Source organism: Streptopelia decaocto (genome assembly GCF_964273445.1).
Source record: "Streptopelia decaocto genome assembly, chromosome: 2".
In the NCBI taxonomy this organism is placed as follows: Eukaryota; Metazoa; Chordata; class Aves; order Columbiformes; family Columbidae; genus Streptopelia; species Streptopelia decaocto.
In genome coordinates, this window is record NC_138655.1 from 84,992,349 (window position 1) to 85,010,743 (window position 18,395).

The 18,395-nt window shown below is 36.3% G+C and overlaps 1 protein-coding gene across 1 annotated transcript in view; it reads left to right on the top strand.

The window, feature by feature from the left end:
* Positions 1-18,111, top strand: part of CDH9 (cadherin 9) — a gene marked incomplete at its 5' end in the record, with an annotated part of 68,790 nt that extends 50,679 nt beyond the window's left edge. The window contains 6 exons of the mRNA XM_082044934.1: positions 685-938; positions 2,251-2,387; positions 3,655-3,776; positions 14,119-14,236; positions 14,328-14,579; positions 17,365-18,111. Coding sequence (XP_081901060.1) covers positions 685-938; positions 2,251-2,387; positions 3,655-3,776; positions 14,119-14,236; positions 14,328-14,579; positions 17,365-17,852 — 1,371 coding nt within the window. The 3' untranslated portion in view covers positions 17,853-18,111. The remainder of the gene's footprint in view (positions 1-684; positions 939-2,250; positions 2,388-3,654; positions 3,777-14,118; positions 14,237-14,327; positions 14,580-17,364) is intronic.
* Positions 18,112-18,395: the final 284 nt, after the last annotated feature.

The window sequence follows — 18,395 nt, forward strand, 5'->3', positions numbered from 1 at the left end:
CAAACTATTTTCAGTTCTATTCTTACTGAATAGATCATTAACAATTAATTGATATACACATAGATATAATATAGATCTATATACATATATTTGGAAACGCGTATTTATGTATGTGTATATGTGTGCACATATGAATGTATATATGGATATGCGTAATTTAAATGTTACATAGACTGGAATTCAGACCTCATAGTTTTTCTTTTCACTCTGGAATATGAAGGCCAGGGACAGGTGTGGGTTGCTCTTGATGGAAAATAGGTAAGGGTAGATGGTAATGCGGGAGGAGTAATGAAAAAGGAAATAGGACAAAGAACATTTAAGAGCTGGGATTATTGTTATTTTTCCAACAAACGAGGTGAGATAAATGCGACCTTAGAAATTCTTACTTGTGCATTGAGTCCAACTTCCCTGTTTCTTTCTCTCTTTCTGTTTTACTATCGATTGACCCCTCCTGGTTTTCCAGGAATCTGACCAAGGGATCATAATTGCCTTGCTGTCATACAATATTCCTTATTTTTCTTATAACTAGAACAAGCCTAATATACTCTGTCTTCTCCAAGATTCATTAAACTTTAGAGCTTTTTTCCCTAAAAATTACTATACTGCTAATTCAGCATTATGAAACTGATTCACATTTCTTGTAAAGTGACACAATATTCTCTATTATTATTATTTGCTCCCCAGCATCTGGATTTTGAAAACAAGTTGTTGTATACCTTAAGAGTGGAAGCAACCAACACTCATCCTGATCCTCGTTTTCTTCAGCTGGGGCCATTCAGAGACACAGCTTTTGTCAAAATATCTGTGGAAGACATAGATGAACCTCCAGTGTTCAGCAGACCCTGGTATTTAATAGAGGTAGATGAAGATGCCAAGGAAGGAAACATTATTGGGCAGGTTGTAGCCCAAGATCCGGATATAACAAAGAATGCAATAAAGTAAGCCATTACAGAATATAAAATGCTTTAAATGCGGGTCAAGTCTCATGCACAAAGTATGATGAGAGTGCAGTACAATAGGAAGTCACTTGAGTAATGAAGCCCATAGGGGTATTGAAAAGTGTCAAGCAGAGAAATAACTATGTGAGTTTGTGAAGTCAAACACAGGTAACAGTGCAGGGCATGCTTCTGAAAGACAGCCTGTAGACACCAGGCAAAAAAGAGAGGTCAACATTTAATTGACATTATGCGATACTTTCACCAAACTGTTCATAAGATTATGCTTTTAAACCATGTCTCCAATGGCAAACTTATGTAAAATACTCAAAATGGTGTATTTCTATCCTCCTGCTGGTTGATAGCAGTCAGCCTTCTATATCTTCAATAACATCAGTGTCTACCATGTTCCATAGCTTAACTATTTAATGGTCACATTATATTAAATAATAAATGATCGTGAATATATCATAACAATTAGAAAGAAGAGTTCAGTGTTGTGAAATTTCTGTAATTGTTACCCATCTGCCAAAGACAACACTGAAATTTGTGTATTTACCATGCAACTGATTAAGAGACCTGATTTCTGCACTACTGAACAAACCTGTTGTGTCCCACAACAGCAAAGTTTGAGGTAGGTGGTATGAGAGGGGAAAGAAAAAAAACCCCATATTTTATGTAACCTAGGTATAAAAACTCAGTTTAACCTGATAGTGACTGGTAAATACTAGACTAATTAAGGAACACCTGTAAAACAAGTTTTTTCCTTGCTGGGAAATAAAAAAAAAAAAAAAAAGTAAGTGTCATAAGTGTCATACAATAAGATTTTAAGAAATTTTGTCTTAAAAAATAACTAATCTAAATATTTTTGTGGTGATTTTGATGGTCCTTGTGACATCTCAAAAATGCCTTGTTTTAAATTGATACTTAACTCTGTCTGTAATGTGTGCCCTTTGATCAATGAGTTATCCAAGAAACAACTAATTTGCAAAAAAATATTATCTTAGAATGTTCACTTTCAGTTGTTGTTCCAGCATTCACTTCATAAGCTAAAATACAAGTTCAAATATCATTCTAACACACTGCCCACATAAATAGTTCGCTCTTCATCCCACTCACTAGTCTTAAAAAAATTGTTTCTCAGTATTTGTAGCATTGCACTTCTCAGACAGTTTCAGGAAAGCCTCAGTGAATTGTAAAGAAAACAGCCTTGATTAACCACAGTTAAAATTAGAAAACTTTTAGAGATGGCTGTGAGCTAAACCAGAGACTATACCAGGAAAGAGTGATGTTCAGTTGCACTGTATCTTGACAGATATTCTGTGGATCGACACACTGACCTTGACAGAATATTCAACATCTATTCAGGAAATGGATCCTTATTCATCTCAAAGCCACTTGACCGGGAAGAAACACCTTGGCACAACATCACTGTCATAGCAACTGAAATCAGTAAGTTTGTGAAAAGATAATTTAGAATTCTCAATCTCAACAAAACTGTGTACAGCATAGATTAGACAAGTTAACTGATTCCCTGAGAATTCTCAGCAAATAATTTGGTGCAGGTGTGATGCACTGGCTTTGGCCTAAGTGAAGTCATTGGGAAAAACCTTGGAAAAAAAGATGTCCATAACAAACAAAAAAAATATTGTCAGAATGACCACAGTAGACAGGGCAATAAATTATGCTTTACCACAACTGCTTTAACTTATCTCAGGAAATTAATTCAATTGAAGCCAAGACTAGAGAAAATTCTTCCCCCTTCATGTCTGAAGCAAAGCCTGGCCCTGTCTTTCACCTGGATTCTTTACTCTTTACTCTTTACTCTTCTATTAGACCCTTTTAGATTTGGACATTTCTTGCCTGCCTTTTCTTTCCAGACAACGGGTAGCAGTTATCAGGGGGAAAGAGAGACACTGACTTTAGGGAACGACTTTTCTTCCTTCTTTCATTCTCTCTCTATATTCCCCAGGAGTCTATGTGCTTAACAGACTGGGAGTCAGGTAATACGGAGAGATGAATTATATCCTTGTATTCAGACAGACTGATATCTCTTCCTCACAAATGCTTTTTCATTTTTTGGTCAAATATGGTCTCTATTTTCAATATGCATACTGCGAGATTCATCTCTAGTGAGAGCTTGACCTTGGAAGACAAGTTTGTGAAGGGCAATTGATAATAACATCTACACAGACACATTTTTTTTTGTTTGGTTTTCACATTTTAGGGAGAAAGGACAACTTTGGGATGTTTTGTTGTTGTTTTTGTTGGTTGGTTGTGGGTTTTATTATTATTTTTTAGTAGTAGTAGTAGTAGTATTGTGTTGTTGATGACTGGCACTGATTAACTGCTCTACTGCTTTGAACAAGTTCTTGACAGTTTGACCTCAGGAAACAGTTTTGCAATGAATCATTTACTTCACTGATGTATGGAATACAAGTCAATGATAAATCACTGGCCTGTTTTTAATGCAAATCAATTAAAGTATACTCCGTATTATTTTAGAATACATATACTATGATAGAACAATTTGTTTCAAAAATTAATAGGGCTTTTATGCCTGTGGAATGTCAGTACAAAATGAAATATAATTGCTTTGAGATAATCAAGATAAATGAACATTTCTAATATCTATTGGAAAAAATGTATTAGATAATTTGAGGTAATTTCATAGACTGTAAGCATTTGCTTTGTAATATAAATTATTTTCTTGTTTCAGATAATCCTAGACAAAGTACCCAGATACCTGTCTTCATCCGGATTTTAGACATAAATGATCATGCACCAGAATTTGCCAAATACTATGAAACGTTTGTTTGTGAAAATGCAAAAGCAGGACAGGTAAACAAATAAATATGTTACTGAATAACCTGTAATGAGACTATCCTGGAATATCATTATGAAAACTTCAGAATATCTTGATTTAACCAACTGCAAACCAATGCATCCTCTTTACTTCCTATCTTCTAAATAAGCTACAAGTTGATTACAGAAAAAAAATTAAGGAGATAAAAGATAGAAGATTTTACCCTAGTATAATAATATGTATATTATACAAGTTGGTTATTCAAGGTGTTTTTCATTCCTAATATCAGAAAATATTTTTCAAAACTAGTTACACATAATGTTGCCAAACTACTTATACTGTTTCATAATTCCATTTCTTTCTGGATTTCTTTCAAAGCCTTAGTTGATGTAGCTAGACCTTCAAGTACACAAAGCAGGAAATTATTTTATTATGCTTCAGTTAAAGAGATGTGAAAAATAAATGTTTATGAAAATAAAATGTAATGCAATTTTTTCCATTATGATTTAGACCTCAATTTGGAATTGAAATGAATTTGGTCAAAGCTCATGTATATCTCTTTCTAAAACTCAGCAATTCTATATTAATATAAGAATTCTGTGATAATCTAAAAAGACAGTAACAAGATTTGTAGAGAAAATAAAGTGACAATTAGGAAGTGAGAAAGGAGGCATACCAAGAGAACCCAGAAACCTTTTACTATTACTGCTGCTGCAACCATCAGTTATTTATGCTAATGCCAGTCAAACTTTCAGTTCTAAATCCTGTGAACGAAGATGTGTGTTTTGCAGATTTTTAATTCTGAAAACATTTACCAAAGATCTGGATTTAGTAGCAAATTTGGTACCTTGAGTTTGTCTTTCAAGCATGGGCCTAAGTCCATGCATGAGCTTTTTACAATCATAGAATCATACAATCATTTTGGTTGGAAGAGACCCTCAAGAACACTGAGTCCAACCAATAAAGTAACTTAGGCACTAAACCATGTCCCTAAGAACCTCAACTATACATCTTTTAAACACCTCCAGGGATTGTGACTCCACCACTTCCCTGGGCAGGCTGTTCCACTGCTTCACAACTCTTTCCATTAAGAAATTTTTCCTAATATCCAATCTAAAACTCCCCTGGTGCAACCTGAGACCATTTCCTTTTGTCTTATCACTTGCTACTTGGGAGAAGAGACTGACAGCCTCCATGCTACAATCTTCTTTCAGATAGTTGCAGAGAGTGAGGTCTCCCTTCAGCCTTCTTTTCTCCAGGCTAAACAGTTCCAGTTTCCTCAGCTGCTCCTCATAAGACTTGTTCTCTAGAACTGTCAACAGCTTCCTTGCCCATGTCTGAACCCTGTCCAGCACTCTCCAGGAATTCCAGGTCTTTTTCTGCCAGTTAGCTTTCCAGCCACTCTTTCCCAAGCCTGTAGCATTGCCTGGGGTTATTATGACCCAAGTGCAAGTCCCAGCACTTGGCTTTGTTGAACCTCATATAATTGGCCTCACCTGTCAATCTAACCAGTCCAGATCCCTCTGTAGAGCCTTCGTACCCTCAGGCAGATCAACACTACCACCCAACTTGGTATTGTCCTCAGACTTACTGTGGGGACACTGAATCCCCTCGTCCAGATCATTGGTAAAGATATTAAACAAAACTGGCCCCAATACTGAGCCCTGGACTCTACTAGACTGATGCATTTTTGAGTGGAAGAAAAAGCTTGAGATCACTATTTTCACTAGAACAAACCTGAGTGGATTCTTGTTCTAGTGGAGGGAGATCAGAATGGAACCCCAAACTCAGCTGAGGTCTGTCCTTGTGTCTCACTAGTTTTTTGCTGACATCATCTAACCAGAAGTGTCTGACTTCATGGAAAGTATGTTGAAAGGATCAAAAAGTAGGATATTTTTTTTGTTCTTAGAAGACAGTGACCATATAACACTGAAAGGCTTTACAGGGCTGGGGAATATGGATAAACATCAAGAATCATGGTCATGGTTTGCCTTAGTCGCTGCCCAGTGTCATATTTAACATAGCCATGGGGGCTCCACTGAAAGTACCATAGATGATACCTGAGATGAGTCTAGAATGTCAAGTCCTGCAGAACTCTATACAGAGCAAGAACATGAAGTTTACCAGTTGTGATTTAAATGATGTTTTATCAATAGTTTCACAGATTAAAAATAATAACAATAATAAAAGAAAAAAAAAAAAAAAAAAGAGTGACCAAAATAGGGAGAAAACCACAGTAAAAAGAGGGTACAAGGATTCCTGGAGTTTGCATTCAACTCAGTTCTACCTTTTGTGTGTGTGTGTGTGTGTGTGTGTGTGTTTTCTTTTTCTTTTTGGTTTTTTTTTTTTTTTTTTAATTATTATTATTATTTTTTTTTACCTAATACTGGAATTAGGTAAGTAAGTTAGAAAGACAGAGGATCTTTTGAGTGAAATTACTTGGGTCTGAGGAGGTATTTGACCATTACTCTAATTATTTTTCAAGAAAGTCTTACTATTTTTTATAGAAGTGACATAAATATAGGAATATGCATATCAAAGGCAATGATGAATTAAATTAAAACAGTGGAAGGAATTATAATATCAGAAAAATGAACAAGGAACACCTTTCAAAACAACTGAAGTTCATGATCAGAACATTATGTCTCAACCAGTGACATAAATTGTCACAGAAGAATTCAGTTCAAACCTTATAGAATGAGCAAAAATTCCCTAAAGTTCTGGTTATTGTAACCTCATAGTTTTGTTTTATCATTTATAACCTGTTTTTCCTGGTTGAATACATTCAAATAATTTTAGCTGTTAGTTTCAAACAGCTAGCAGAGGACTTAAGTTCCCTCTGTGCAACAAAATCTCTTTGCACTAAATGAAACTAAGACAAATTAATCTAAAAATCTCAGTGTAATGACTGATAGCTGAGTCATATACTTTAATTGTATAACACAAAGAAATATTCCAAAGCTTACAAATGAAGATATCATTGAAATTTATCATGTGTAATTTTATCAACCAGCAAACACAGGTTTTGTCATATATTTGAACCAAGTTCAAACCAGACATACTGCTTGTCATTTTCTCTAAACTAATGTCTATTTTGTCTAGCATACTTGCTGAAATATCCATTAATGTGGAAAATTTCATTTACCTTTCTGGTAAATTCTGTGTTTTTCTAACAACAGAGATGACAGATACACATTAGACAGTATGCTGTTAGTCAAAATTGGCTTCCCTCTAACATACCAATATAATTCCAGGAAATATTTCCCTAGCTGGAAAAATCCACAAAAATACTAGAAAGACAGTGTACATCAGATGTAGCTGCAGAAGAATGAGAGATCCAGACCATTCTATTTGTTAACAATCAGGTTCCTCAAGACAGGTATCTGAGTTCCTATCTGGACATTTACATATAGTTGACTTAGTATTTCAGAAAACAAATTACCTTCAGTACATGAGACTACTTTTATTTTGGTGTTTAAAAATACCAATGAACATAGAGATACACACATGAAGATTTTGGCCAAGCACACTAAGTTCCAGATACCCTGTATTACTCATGTTTAGCAGTCGCCCTGTAATACAATAAAGACACAGAATCACGTTATGTTCACGTAGTAATACTTCACCTTATTTTAGAGATCAGCTAAAGCAGCTGTCCTATTAAAAGCATTATTGCTTATTGGCACATCACAGCAGTGTTTCTACATCTGGTGCCCATAGCAGGAGGGCCAGCCTGAGAAGATACATTTAGTTTTGGTTTGGGTGTTTTCTTTCTTTTCTTTTCTTTCTTTCTTTCTTTCTTTCTTTCTTTCTTTCTTTCTTTCTTTCTTTCTTTCTTTCTTTCTTTCTTTCTTTCTTTCTTTCTTTCTTTCTTTCTTTCTTTCTTTCTTTCTTTCTTTCTTTCTTTCTTTCTTTCTTTCTTTCTTTCTTTCTTTCTTTCTTTCTTTCTTTCTTTCTTTCTTTCTTTCTTTCTTTCTTCCTTCCTTCCTTCCTTCCTTCCTTCCTTCCTTCCTTCCTTCCTTCCTTCCTTCCTTCCTTCCCTCCTTCCCTCCTTCCCTCCTTCCCTCCTTCCTTCCCTCCTTCCTTCCCTCCTTCCTTCCCTCCTTCCCCCCTTCCCCCCTTCCCCCCTTCCCTCCTTCCCTCCTTCCCTCCTTCCCTCCTTCCTTCCCTCCTTCCCTCCTTCCCTCCTTCCCTCCTTCCTTCCTTCCCTCCTTCCTTCCTTCCCTCCTTCCTTCCTTCCCTCCTTCCTTCCCTCCTTCCTTCCCTCCTTCCTTCCCTCCTTCCCTCCTTCCCTCCTTCCTTCCTTCCTTCCTTCCTTTTATTTTTTTTTTTTTAATGGGGATCAGCTATTAATCACATCACTCTCTAAATCTCAGTTGCATCAGGAAGCAGTCAGAATGATCAAATATTACTCTATGCCACTCATTCTCAACATCAGCAAATATTAGAGGTTACATTCATTGTGTTTTTCAGATAGCCTTAGGAGAGTCAGAGGATTTGTCACCATGTGAGTCCCATTCCACTCACTAACACACAGACTAAAGGAAGGTTTGATGCAGCCTTGCTCTCACACAATTTAGAAATCCCTAATCCTTTGATGGCATGCTAGAGCCTCAGGGACTGTTGTGGGGAAGGCTCTGATACAAGATCTCTCATGCTCCTGTCACAGAAATTAATTGGGTCTTTTTAGCTGGATTAGAAGATGAGTCCTCTCCATGGAAACCAAGAAGATTTACTTGAAAAGAAGACTGACTTAACTGAACAATTTGCTAGTAACAATTTAGCTAATTTCAACACCCATCAATAATAATATTATGAAAATAACCTAGGTCACTTTTTTTTTTTTGCACTGGTGCTATGTTCTTTGCTGCCATTCAGGGGCTCTCAGTCATCAGAACAAAGAAAGAGTTTGTTTCCACTTTCCGAAAGCTGACAGATTTTTCTTTTCATTAGTCTCCATACCTCCCCTCCCTTTTTCAGATGGAGCAGACAGAGATCACATTTTTTCATGTGGCCATTGCTAATTATCAGTCATGAGTTGTTTATACATTGTAGTTGCCTTCACTAGGTAGACAACTATTGGCTTGACTTAGTGAGAGACCCATGCTAACAGTCTGTCTCTCTTTTGAAGTAAGACTTGAAGTTCAAGGGAGAAATTTCTAACTTCTGACAAGCATTCAGTCCTGCTTTAAAACTGCCAGCACATTCGTGGAACAGAGCCAAGGCTTGAAAACCCAACTGTTTTGCATTACCAGACATGAGGCTTTGTTAAGCAGCAGGCATTTTAGAATATTTTTTAAGACTCAAAGCATCCAGATCAAAGGTGTATTCAAGCTTACACACATGTGATGGAGGCTGCTTTCTGCAGCTAGCACCATACAGGTGTATAGGCTAGAATTGTGTCTGACCATGTACGATCACTCAAGCCACAAAAAGACAAGATGGGCATCTACTGGCAGCTGGATTGATTTTGGAACACTTTTATCTGAGGACACTTGAACTATATTATTACTTCAGTCCTAGAGAAATGTAGCCACTTCAAAATCTTCTACAAAATCTTCATCCCACTCATACTGTGTTGTGTTAGGGATTGGTTCTACAAGATCATACAGGCAGGAAAAGGGGCAAGAGAAATAACAGGAGAAACACAAAATTGCTCTTCCACCATTCCCCCATAGCATTTGCACTCTACTACATTCTGATGACTGTCAAAAATGCAGTCCCTCTCACAACATGTTTTTTCATAGTTTATTGTAGAAAAAAGTGGTGAGATCTTTCCAGATTCTGTGAGAAATATTTGCAGCACAAAACAAAACAAATTTCAAGAATGACAAAGACAGTGCTCCAAGATCAGGGATTTATTCTGTCCTTTCCTATACCACTTCTGAAAAAGAGCGTCAGACTAAAATAAACAGAGAATATGTCCAAAACATTTATTTCTCAAGTGCCTAGTGAAATTTTTTAAGTCTCATCTCAGAAGCAGCTGAGAGTAGATAAATGACATTTTCTCTGTTGTACAATATGTAGGTTTAACTAAGAGCATAATATAATAAGAATGAAAGCCCAAATGATTGTAGTGGATTGAAGACCTTCTCCTCTGCATATCTAAAATCCCAAACAAGAACCAACTGAATTCAGCAGCTATTACTGTATCTCTAATTTAACAATGTCTTTCTCCAGCAGTTCTATTTCTCTGAGACTGGAAGTACAATTTTTTTTTTGCTATATGACAATTACATTGTTTTAAGTCTTCAGAAAGGCACTGTCTACAACAGCAGATCACCTTTAAGTTCCTGTGAAAGTGACGCTATTTTTCACCACCTTATTTACTGTGAATTTTATCAGTTTTTTGAAGGAACTTCTCAAGAATATGTCTGAAGCATTTTGCTGCATTTTTAAAGTGTGTGGCCTGGAGTCAATGTGCAACTGTGGTTTATTCACATGATATGCCAAGCCAGTGCAGGCTGAAAAACCTATCTGAAAAATGGCTAGCTGGTACTGACCTCTATATTGTTAAAGATGCACTACTGGCTTAATGTTTGCTTTAATGATTCTTCTATTCCTTTTAGAGGCAGTCCCAATGCTGAGCACACATCCCAAATCTCCTACATGTGCAGCTCTCCGTGTCCAAAAAATGAAGCCTCAGGAACAGTAAAGGCATGCTCTGAAGTGCACGGGGACCCCTGTTATTGCAGAATGCCCCTATCTAGCTTTTACTCTCTACTATAAAACAGCTTGAAGAAAACTGAAGAGCTGGCTACATCTAGGGATGTACCAGATATACATAAGGAATCTGTTACCAGGCAGTCTATTCATGTCCAATCACATTTTCAGGGATGAGTATGAATAGCTATAAAATAGACTGAACATAAACTAGAGTCACAATTTTGAGTGTGGCCTAAAAAACGCAGTACCCAAGAGAAAATAAAAGAAAAAAAAAATAAAAATAACCACACAAAACAGTATTATAACCAAACAATTTCCTCATTTCAAAATGGTACCAATATGAAATGGGCCCAAATTCTTTAACTGTGGTTTCATCATAGAAGAAATTCTTCAAGATTTTTTTCCAGTGGGAATAATTCCTCATTCAGAACGAACATTGTCAAGCTACTGCAACCACTTTATCCTGAGTGTAAAAGAGGAAACTTTACATCAATGCCTAAGTTTAAATTCTCAGTACCCTTAAAGACAAGTGACCCCTAAAAACTTGAATTTACTGAAGAAGAGCCACTCAAGACTATGAGATTGTTTCTTTGAACACACAGAAGTGCACACGGATGTGCACATGCAACCCTAACAATAATGACAATAATGTTGTATTTTCCAAATTGTGCTCATTCCTACGGTAAACTATGAAAGGAATAAGAAAACAGAAATGCTTTTTATCTTAGCGCTAAGCCTGACATGTTTGAAAAATATTTGAATAAAAGTCATTTTCTTGAAATAACTCTTCCCTCATAAATCTTAGTGTCAGTTCTCTGGACTCCTGATGAAGAGAGATTGTAACTCTATGTTCATAACTGCTTCAAAATGGAAGGATACATTTCCAATGTGAAATTACAAAGTGTACATGAAACAGTACTAATTTTTTTTCATATAACTGTGGTACCTAAAATTAAAAATAGCCACATCTCTTTCATTTCTGCAGTGATTATCATGAACTTTTAAAATTTATTTATTTATTTACAGCTGTATAACTGAAAAAAACCCACAAACCTTAAAGAGATAACATTTCTAATTTCCTTTCACCTATTCATGATTTAGAAAAATTCACCTGCAATCATCCTTTCTCATTGTTCTTTTGTTCTCCCATCTTCCCTGGTGGAAGAACAGCTGGTTCTCAACTTATGCAGCCAATAGTTAGAGCAGGTAATAAGATTTTTTTTAATTATTTTATTTATTTATTTATTTATTTATTTATTAGTCTCACCCTCAACAATAAGTTTTCAATGCAATTAGGTTCCTCTATGCCTGGCACAATTGTTCTCCTCCATGTGATTTGCACATGAAGGGAATCAAATCCAGTTCCTACAAACATCCCACTGATCACATCTCAAAAAGTCTCAAGACACTCAACTGCAATTTCTGGTAGCTATTATATCAGGATATTTTCTCCTTGAGATTTTCAGCAAGCAATTGCACAAATATTGTCACTTATTCTAATTCTCTTTCTGGTACTTTTACACTTTTTCTGTCTTTTCAAACTCTTAAAAAATGCAACAAGAATATTTTCTCATTTCGATTTGTATTTTAGTCTAATCAGAAGGATTTTTTTTGGTTGCACTATTACGATACAAAACAAAAATTCAGCATGCTCCTGGTCTTGCTCTCTATTGACATGCTTAGAGGTGGTAAAGAGAAAAACAATGGGAAACTGGAAAAATATTGGCATAATCAGAGACTCAGTGACATACTGAACAGGCTGCTTTGCCATAAACAGGGATTTGGCTAATCTTGAGAAAGAGATAAAACTGGGAAAAAAAAATATATAATGAGAAATTATCATCAATTTCTTTAAAAGTGAAGAGACCTTAACATGTAGTTATTATTCTGATCACACTTAGAAAAACTGTATAGTCCTGCCTTCAACACAACCACATCCTCTGGTACAAGGCTGATGTTAACAAATGATGTCTTAAGTTCCTCAATATGCCTCAAAAATAGAAGGAAAATGATTTTAAAATAATCATATGGTTATTTTAGAAGGAGCTACTAGAAAGTGAATAAGGCAAACTTAGACTTTCTCTACAGGTGTGTTTGTTTGTTTGTTTGTTTTAATAACAACTTAATATTATTAGCTGTAATAAAAGTATCTTAAAATTAATTAGAAAAAAGGGCCAAATACTCATTGTGCATTACAGCACTATCAGCAGAAGTTTTCTGAATGATACGAAAAGAAAAATGCCTTAGTATTCTTGCTAGCCCTATAATTATGTTTGTCTAACATGGTATTCTATCCCAAGAGGTGGTAAACACCCTCCAAAATTTAACTGTATACTCAAGTCCTACTCAAGCTGAGGTTCAGAGAAAGTACACAAGAAAAAGCTATTCCCTACTTGATTGCTGCAAAGCTTAAAAATCATGTAAGTATTACTTGTCAATTACTGTATTTCTTGAAGAAGTCATGCTGCACTTTCCCTGGAAATAACAGAAAAACAAGCTGTGAAGTAAGTCTTTGATAACAAATGGCTTTGATGTCTGTGGGATTTCAGGACACCCTATACGCAGGAAACACTTGAAAACCTCAAGACAGGCATTGGCTCCCTCATGGCTTTGAAAGAAACAAGTCTAACTGCTGAGCTCTTTCTGCCTTTAAATTTAGGTGCCATAGCAACTCAACTGTACTGAGTTGTAGCATCCTCAGTTGAAGATTTTTCCCATTCTTATGCCACCAAGATTTGTCATCTTGTGATTGACGTCAAACACAATCTTGCAAGCCAAAGTGGAGCATGGGTCATTCTCCAGTGTGATACCCACTAGGGAGTGCAAGTGACATAGCAGTCATTCATATAGCTCACTGAAGTTACTACAACACATGCAACCTTACATGGTATTAACTACTGCAAGTCATTTCACAAGCCACAGATATTCCCAGGTAGCTTTTCCTTCCTAAGTTCTGGAGCTGTTTTCCTTAGCCTTCATCTATCAACCTAGTAGCACACAGTAGAAAAAGAGTCAAATTGCTAACGTATATGTGTGTCTATATATACATGAGTACACATATTTGCACATGTTTCAATGCAACAAGAAAGTCTGTGCAATCCAGAGGTACTGCTGAACCCTCTCTTTTTTTTCATCCACTCTACTCTGACACTAGGCTGATACTGTTATCGCTCCTTCCCAGCTGAGCTTGAGTGGCCTTATTAGGTTAGCTATAAAGCTCCACAGCCAGAAGTTTCAATTTAGGAGGAAGGAAAGCACCTTTTTTATTACCTCAGAAGAACCAAGCATCCTGCCAGTGCGGTACTCCAGTTTATCACTGGGAGCAGATGAGGTGGACCAGGGAATTAGACCCACACAACAACTGGTTTACACACTACTCTATGTCATTGCTACATAAGGCCACGGGAGGTTTATGGCTTACTCAGAGGGCAATTGTTTCTGTATCGTTGCAAGATACTGAGTACAAATCAAAGCACACAGCTGTCTTGCAATGAGGACTGGCCTCTTTTTCATCCTCCATTGTGTGTTTAATCAATAAAAAAATTTGCTTACTGTAACCTCTCTTGAGTTTATGAGGGGAACATTTGGCTTAGGACATAGATTTGTGTCTTCAGGTAGAGATTCATTAGATTTTTACTGGACATGAAAAGCAAAGGCCTTATTTCAAACACAAGATTTCTAAAATAGCATGAAATACTGTTTTCTTTATAGCTGATACAGACTGTGAGTGCAGTTGACAAAGATGATCCTCCTCGAGGACACAAATTTTTCTTTGAGTTGGTGCCAGAATTTGCTGTTCATCCAAACTTCTCCATTGTAGACAACAAAGGTAACTGCTGAACAGTACCATCCCCTCTACACCCCCATACCACATAAAACTTCATCAAGAAACATTTATTTATTCTGCTTTTCTGTTCTAGATAACACAGCAGGAATTATGACTAGAAGAAATGGATACAGCCGTAGTAAGATGAGTACTTATCTCCTGCCAATCATAATATTTGACAATGACTATCCAATCCAGAGCAGCACTGGCACGCTGACCATTCGAGTGTGTGCCTGCGACAGCTGGGGGAACATGCAGTCCTGCAATGCTGAGGCCTTGCTCCTCCCTGCTGGCCTCAGCACGGGGGCATTGCTTGCCATTCTCCTCTGCATCATTATCCTGCTAGGCAAGTATCTGTGGTGAGATGTTTAACTGACTAGGTAAAAGTCTGGTCACTTCTAGAACCCTCATATTCTTCAACCCCCTATTCACATAACCCTGTGAAACAATATTTAATATCTGATGAGTTTGTTTGTTTTTTACCAAATGTTTTCTAAGATGGAAAAGTTGCTGGGAGAGCGGGAGAGGGAGCTACTATGGACTGATTGTCATCATTACTATTCAGAAGAATGTGCAAAAACTAGACTAGTGAATGTTATGTAGATGAAATAAATTTGAAAATCTAGGGTCAGTTTTAGAAACTATAGTAATTGCAATAAAGTTTTCTGTTATAAACATATCTTCATTTAGATCCAGGACTTTAAAATCATCCTCTTGAAGCTGAGTGATAAGTTTCTCACTGATTAAAAGATTATCAATTATACTAGCTATTTAATCACAAATTATTTGCAATTTTTATATTGGAGAAATATTTAGCTCAAAAGCAGAGAAGAAAAATATTCAATTGCTTGCAAGTGGTAGCAAGAGCAGCTGATTAAATAAAGTGTGAGCACAAAAGTTAGGTGGGTGTTTGGAGAGCAGAAGCATTAGACAGATGAGGTGATAAAAAAATAAACTAGAATAAAAACGGCAACTTCACTGTTTCACTTACCAGAGAAATGCCTTCTTAAAAGAGCTATCATCTCTACTTTCCAGTCAAATTGTGGAAAACCTCTTTCCCTTTCCACCTGTCCTAGCAAACACAGCTTGCCAAGTGGGCGGTGACAAGCTTACCGGTGTAAGTTCATATAATTCTAGGGACATCTATTTTTTGACTGGATTCAAGCTACCCCCAGTAAATATTCAGAGAACCACAAAGCTTGTTGAGAGAAGGGCAATACACAGGAACTATATCTGTAGTGTTTGGCATAAGGAAGTGAGGGTACTTGAGCTCTGACAAACTGATTGTTCACACTGCTTAGGTTCAAGCACTGTTGCTGACCTGATTTCAGCACAAGCCAGCTTGGATTTCTTAGGCCATTGACCAGCTGTAGTCTAACCAGCAGAATGTGCAGGGTACCACTTTCAGCAGACAATTATGGTTCAAACTCTGCCAGATCTGGCTCTTTGCCTTGCATAGTTAATAATGTTAACAAGACCTGCACCTTCGAAGTCACCCTTCGTGCTCCAACACAAAGCATGAAATGTGTACCATGAAACACATACCCTTACTTGTTCACTGTGAAAACATCACTCTGATCATCTGCAACGCTTTAGTACAGAAATCCTGAATGAAAACAAAAAATCAAGGTGTGCTTTAGGACCACAGTGATGGCATTTGAGACTCAGAAGAGGCTCAGGTACCAGGGCTGTGCAAAACAAGTATGACTACCTTATGTCTCTTGGTCTCAGGGTCAGAGACCCTGCTCTACTTAGCACTACTGCCATAGCTAAAGCCAAAGTAGTGTAAGTTTGAAGAACACCTAAACGGAATTGTTAGTCTGCAGCTGGTGTTGTTCTTAGTACCTTATTTACTTGTTCAACAAGATGTAGTATGTTACAGTAGTAGGCTAGTGTCATCATGCCCAAAATAGGAGACATATTAAATACCCAGCTGTAAAAGATACTTCTTCATTATTACCTTTTAGTAATCTGCCCGACTTTTTTACATTAAGTTCTTAAACTTATTTAAGTGGGCTGTTACTTGTCTAGCATTAGGAAAACTTGAAAGAATGGCTCTCGTTTGAAAAAAAAACTGCAAACAGAACAGAATAGTCATTATATTCACAGCAATGTGCCATGGCACGTGAAAGATCTTCGTTCCCTCCTCTCTATCCACAGCACGTCCAATGCTCCCTTTTATTCATCAGTACTCAAGTCATTCAGATTAAAAACTTTGCTCCTAAGACTCAACAAAAGTGCTCAGCACTGCTGTAATGTATGGTTTGGCAACCACTGTTATGCCTCATTGACAGATGATCTCACTGGCATTTCCTGTTTACTCTAACTACTGGAGCTAGGGTCAGATTTTTAAGTGCATTTAAGCGTTGAATATTACTAAAATCAATATCATTTAGGCATCAGAATGTATTTACAAATCTTAACTTCAGTCTTTCATCTCCCTCTGTAGAGCTTCATTTTCGTATCAAACCTGACCTCTCCAAAAGGAAGAGTTATTCAAATTACATTTTTTTAAAGTAGGGGGATCATGTTTTTAAAAAGAAACTTCTAACAGCAGAAATTGTATTTTAATTGTTGCAGCCATTAAAACCAAAAATAATTTTGTCAATAATATTGATAGATTAAGATCTTTGGGTTCTTATTTTCAGAAGGACCTGTAGATCCCGTTTTCAAAAACTAATTAGGCATAGGAATACCTAAATCATTAGTTATCAAGAGTGTAAATTACTTTTGCCAAGGAGATTCAACTACATTTGGTGAAATCACCCTTAGTGACTGCCAGGAATGCAGTACTTCACAAAATTAAAATCAAAGTCAAACCCTAGTAGGATGGTATATTTTAACACTTTATCTGCTCTTCAACTTCAGCTTAACTATGTATCTATTTGAAACACCTATTTTTCTAATGATTGCTCCCATAGGTTTAAAAAAAAACCACATGGTTTTGTCTGCTACAAAATCATTAATATTTTTAGTTATTAACTTGTACATGGAGATACTTTTTATTTTTCCCTAATAAAAATCCTATCCGGCCTTAAAAATTTTCCAGGTCAACAGATGATGTAAAATATTTGCTCATTTATTTAATTTCTAATTCTCCATTTCTTCATTAATCTTTTGTGTCTTTTCAGTATTAGTTGTCTTGTTTACGGCTCTCAAGAGACAAAGGAAGAAAGAACCCTTGATCATCTCAAAGGATGATGTTCGGGACAACATTGTGACCTACAATGATGAAGGAGGTGGGGAAGAAGACACACAAGCTTTTGACATTGGCACACTGAGAAATCCAGAAGCAAGGGAGGAAAGTAGGATAAGAAGAGATATTATCCCAGAAACTATATTTCAGATAAGACAGACTGCACCTCTTTGGGAAAACATTGATGTTCAAGATTTTATTCACAGAAGGTTAAAGGAAAATGATTCAGACCCAGCTGCCCCTCCTTATGATTCACTAGCAACATATGCCTATGAAGGAAATGATTCCATAGCAAATTCCCTCAGCTCCCTGGAATCACTTACCACAGAGGGCAACCAAGACTATGATTACCTCAGTGACTGGGGACCTCGGTTTAAGAAACTAGCAGATATGTATGGTGGAGAGGACAGTGATCGAGACTGAGAAAGTAATCTGTGACCTGGTCAGTGTTAGTGGCATTCATGTCTATGTTATTAGATAAAGTGGCCTGCTCTCTCTTACTTGGGAATAAAAAAATATATAAAAAATAGATGTTGTCTTAGTAAGGGTTTGCTTAATCACTAAGTCCAAATGAATGAATATGAATGATTTAGATTTTTAAAAATCTATAATTCACCCTCTTTGCCTAGAAAACTCAGATGAGAGATTTTCATTGACAATGAAAAGACAATAAAAGGCTTTTTGTGCCTTTAATGAGATGGAAACTTAATTTTTTTTAATTGCTTTGCATTACCTTTCCTACTAGCTGGGACAGTATACACCCACATTGCAACATAATCTCAAAAATATACTTTAAAAAAGATTACTATTACTGCCATATTTATTGAGTTTAAGAATGTCTGTGTGTTGATTCATCATATTTTTATATATGTATATTTATATTTTTGTATTTTTATTAAATAAAATAACATTTATAAAAACATTGGTTAATAATGTACTTTGTTAATCATAAGGAAATGTCCAGTC